The sequence below is a fragment of the Pinus tabuliformis genome, chromosome 9 (genome assembly GCF_031772625.1).
Source record: "Pinus tabuliformis cultivar Carrire ecotype Pingquan chromosome 9, CPIR1, whole genome shotgun sequence".
Taxonomy (NCBI): Eukaryota; Viridiplantae; Streptophyta; class Pinopsida; order Pinales; family Pinaceae; genus Pinus; species Pinus tabuliformis.
The window spans coordinates 667648219-667652846 of NC_142307.1; the positions used below are offsets into that span (position 1 = coordinate 667648219).

Sequence of the window (4628 nt, forward strand, 5' to 3'; positions counted from 1 at the left end):
AGTGTTCTTCAAGTTTCTTGTCTGGAAATAATTCATGCATCTAAACACTATGTTAGCATAGTCTATAGGTTGTGACCACTATAACTCTTTGTGCTTAAGCATAATATGATCTGCTAAACCCTTGCTCAGGTCAATCTCCAAGCATATCCTACCAAAGGTGAAGATGGATTTCATAGTTTTGTCACAGTCCTTCTTCCTTGATTTCCCTAGCGTGTTTTTGATATCCTCTAGGACCTTATGGTGATAAAAAGGAAGAGGAAGATTTGGGAGCTTCACCCAAACCGACATTTTTGTTACCATCGTGTTTGTAGCATCAAATTTTGGAAACCACAGGGTTATAAAAATCCCTGCATTTCCCCAAAACTATGGCCCTTCATTTATAACAAAATCATAATCCTTCTACACAACAAAATGAACAATGAAAAAACCTTTGGAGCATAAATATTGGTCACAACTGTTTGTCTAAGAAGAAAAAATCCATTGATACAAATCTTCTCATTTTTGCCAATAACAATTAAATCAGCAAATAAGCACCTTAGTTTGCATGGTACTAAAGAGGGAATCTGCCATTGAAGTATCAACTTCCACTATAGGGGAAATCTCCATTTGTTCAACAATGCATGGGCCTCGTCAGTGGGAGAGGAGGGTTTATTTTTTAAAACATATTTAAAAGAGTATGTTGTTTCTATTTGTGCTCTAAAACCTGGGGCACCACCCCTCAACCTCAAAATCATTATCATAGTGGTGTCTCATTGATATGGAAGTCCTTTATATCGGAAAAAATTTCCATAACCCTACCCTTGAATTGTAAGGCTTTGAAAGTGGCTTGGAAGGCCCTATTTTTCCAATATACTCTATTTCCAACATTTTATTGTGTTAGATCTCCTCACACAAAATGGTGTGGTCTTCCCTGATAGTTTTTAATAAAAATTTGAAAAGCGTCAAGGTTTGGTTTGCTTTGTCTATTGTTCAGTGAATATCTAGAGTATGTGATGAGCATAATATTTGGGCATATTCAAAATATCAGTCATGGAAACCAATCAAGCATACCCAAAATCTTCATGACATGGCATATATAGTAAGACAAGGATAAGTTTTGTGGGTACTTACGAAGATCCCCCAATGTTCTTGTGTTATGTCGGCCATTTTCCATGTATCTTCCTGCCTCATTAGCCGCAACTATGCAACTCCAGCTCTATGGTTTTAGCATATCGCCATGGAGTATGAATACTGTAACTTCAGTGCATCCAGGCTCACAGAATCGAGTGACTCATTTTCCACGTTTCTCATCTCTTGAACCTTCCACAATGCCCAAACACAATTTGATGAAAACCTGTATTGAGCATCCAAAACCTGTGTCTAAAAAAGCCCCCTCCATGCCAGTCCCAAAGAACGAAGCGATGGGAGACCAACCCATTCACCACGGTGTCGCCATGACTAGCATAACCTGAAAATACAACCCTAGATTTTACACTCATCATTCTCTTCCTTGCAATTATTAATCAGATTTCTTTATTTATAAAAAAACCATCATAATTACATATTTATAATCAAACATTATCAATCACCAATTAGTGATAATTTCTTCAAATATCTTTAAATTCCTTAAACTTTCCCAAAAATAAACTTATTCACAATAAAATATCAAGTTAAAAGATATCACAAATCATCTCCATTAAAAAAAACCAATGTAATAAATACAGGTCATCTCTAGTAAAAAAAACCAATATAACAAATACAATGTAAAAACAAAAAATATAGAAAAATTTACTAGAATATTCCCTCTCTGCACAGTTCTTGGAGGGAAGATAGAAATGTATAAAATAGTAGAAACAATATAATGAAATATCTTGTAAAATATATTATAACTGAAATTAAGTTCATTTGAGATTTGCCCCCTCAAAAAAAACATATGTAAACCTTACTCTTATATATAAAAATATAAGTATTTATAATATTCTATTCTTTTTATTTCTGATTAGTGCTCCAATCCATCATTTCTCCAATAAATCTGAATATTGTATTATTTCTGTAGTAAATCTTTCACTTTTCAAACAAAGAATGCCACAATTCCAAAGGATTCTCTCTAACCCATACTTTGTTGTATGCTAACATCAATTGATTAATTTTGTACAGATCTAGGCTTTGTAAAGAACCAAGAGTCACAAATTTCATTACTTTTGCAAAGAATCATACAAATTTCATTAATTTGGTACAGATCTAGGCTTTGGAAACAACGCAGAGTAAGACAAATTTTATTGCAAAAGTTGAGCTTCGGAATACAAAGCTGACAGTTGTATCTCTCGTGTTGAGAGAAACTGGAATAGAAACTCAGGAAAAATTATAATAAAGAATCGAGAGATGGAATGGAATGAGAGGCGAATCAGAATCACAGCATGAAGTGATATGAACAGAAAAATGGTCTTTACTAACGAAAGAATGATAGATACTGTTCAGTAAAATCACCCAAACTGACAGAACTAATTGAAATACAGTTACTAAATATAATCCGGAAATATTTACATATTTCGATGAGGCATTGCAGATAGTTCCAACTGAAACATTCTAAGGTGGATGCAAATAAAAAATTTGAAAGATGATATGGTAACAGTTAAACTAGTTGAAACAGATATCAAATCAAATTGGTGTATAAGATTTTCTTGAAACTATTCAAAATCAGAAATGACTCTGAGCTGTTGTGCTCTGCTAATGAGGTCGGCTTGCTCTGACTTGCTGATGAGCTCTAACAATGAAGTTGCCTTGCGCTGAGCTCTTTCAGTGCCATTTTCGACTAAATCTGTCAACGGTTCAGACACTCTTTCTCTTCGGGCTGTGACAAGATGTCGTGGATCAGTTTTACACAATGCGAGCAACACAACAGCTGCATTTTCCCTGTTACGAGGACAACCAGTTCTGATTAAATCTACCAATATTGGGATTGCCTCAGCATTACCAATAGCCATTATCCCGTCAGGGTGGCCTGCAAGAATTGCCAGTGTTGTCAAGGCTTCACCAACCATCCCTGCACTGGGATCTACCAGCAATTGCATCAATGGGCCCACAGCACCAGCTCTCACAGCCCTTGCCTTGTTATCTCTATAAATTGATAAATTGAAGAGTGCACTGGCAGCATCTTTCTTGCCTCTCTGGTTCCCCTCAGAAAGCAAGCCAACCAAAGCAAGTATTGCATCAGATTCACCTATAACACTCTTGTTATCATCAAGAGCTGACAGACTAAACAGAGCTGCAGCAGCATTTTCTCTTGCTTGCATCCTGCCATTCTTGAGAACCTCAACAATGGGACCAATCCCCCCAGCCATGACTATTGCACCCTTGTTGTTTTCAGAGATGGAGAGATTAAGAAGAGCTGTCACAGCATGCTCTTGAGTTGTAGCATCTGGTGTGGATAAAAGATTAACTAGCAATGGAATGGCCCCACCCTCTGCAATACTAATCCTATTCTCTGCATCTGTCTTGGATAGAAGCCTGAGTTCACCAGCTGCCTCTCTTTGGTTCTCAGGAGACCCACTTGCCAACTTTTGCAATAGAACATTCACAGTTCCTGGGTCACCAGACTTATCAATCTGAGATCCAGATGCCTCTCCAGATCTGCTAGAGCTTGATCTATTTGACAGTTCAACACTGTTAGATTTACACCAGTCTTCAATCAGACTTCTAAGTGCATAGTTAGGTATCAGATCTGTGTGCTGCAAGATTTGCTGTGTTTTAGGGCAAGTTCTGTGTCCAGATTGTATCCATTTCTGTATGCAAGACCGTTCATATGTCTGCAAGCAATGGTAAAGGGCCATCAGCCAATCATAACGAAAAATATATAACTAAATAAATACTACATAGAAAGCACAAATCAGAATTTTAGGTTAAATAAAGCAGCCACAATTGCGTGTGAGGGTATTAAAGTAGAAAGATTTCAGACATGTCCTGTAGCCACAATAACAGGATCTGTCATTAGCTCCAAGGATATCGGACAGAGAAACTCATGACGAAAAACAGGAGAATTGGGTTTCATCGTGTAGACCTGCTTGCAAGAGTTTTAGAATTGTTTTGATGAAAATAACCATAAATCTACACAAATATATAGATAAGGTTGGACATTTACATGAGTCAAAAACAGTAATAATAAAAAGGGAACTAAGTGTAATAAAACCTAATGAAAAAAAAAAGGGGCCGTGAGGCTGAGAGTTTATGGGTATCCAGGTTTTATTGAATTTTGCACGAATTTGTGAGGCTGAGAGTTTATGGGTATCCAGATTTGATTGAATTTTCCACAAATTTGGTAACAGTATTACATTGTTGATAGATTATTTTTTTTTGCTGGCCTTGGATGTCTTAGTTTTGAAAAGAACAAAGAAAAAAAGACTGATTGTGAATGGTTGAGAGTGAAAATTGATTCTAGGGTTATCCTATAGAACATCTATATTAAATATAGTTTTTATAGCAATATCTCATTTTTACACAAATGATTCTTCTATCCAATATTAAAACTAACTTCAATATAAATCAATCTATTTATTCGAAAAGAAAGAAAAGAAAAAAGAGGACGACTCTTCACCTGTAATACCCATTCAAATTTATTCTCAAGTATGCTCAAAGTTGTGTATGAGGTAAAA

The 4628-nt window shown here is 36.0% G+C and overlaps 1 protein-coding gene across 1 annotated transcript; it reads right to left on the minus strand.

Annotated features, from left to right (window-relative positions):
- Positions 1–2484: 2484 nt before the first annotated feature.
- On the minus strand, positions 2485–4027 carry LOC149150435 (U-box domain-containing protein 13-like). Its single transcript, XM_089442790.1, has 2 exons — positions 3935–4027; positions 2485–3785 (listed from the first exon to the last, which is right to left on the minus strand). Exons 1-2 carry the CDS (start codon positions 4025–4027, stop codon positions 2667–2669), a joined length of 1212 nt encoding a protein of 403 aa, XP_089298916.1. The 3' UTR covers positions 2485–2666.
- Between the last annotated feature and the right edge of the window lie 601 nt (positions 4028–4628).

Excerpts from the sequence above, each read along its gene's own strand:
- LOC149150435 (XM_089442790.1), bottom strand. The coding sequence starts at position 4,027 with ATGAAACCCAATTCTCCTGTTTTTCGTCATGAGTTTCTCTGTCCGATA. Across the intron at positions 3,786-3,934 it reads TTATTGTGGCTACAGGACAT|ACATATGAACGGTCTTGCAT; the intron begins GTCTGAAATCTT and ends CATTGCTTGCAG.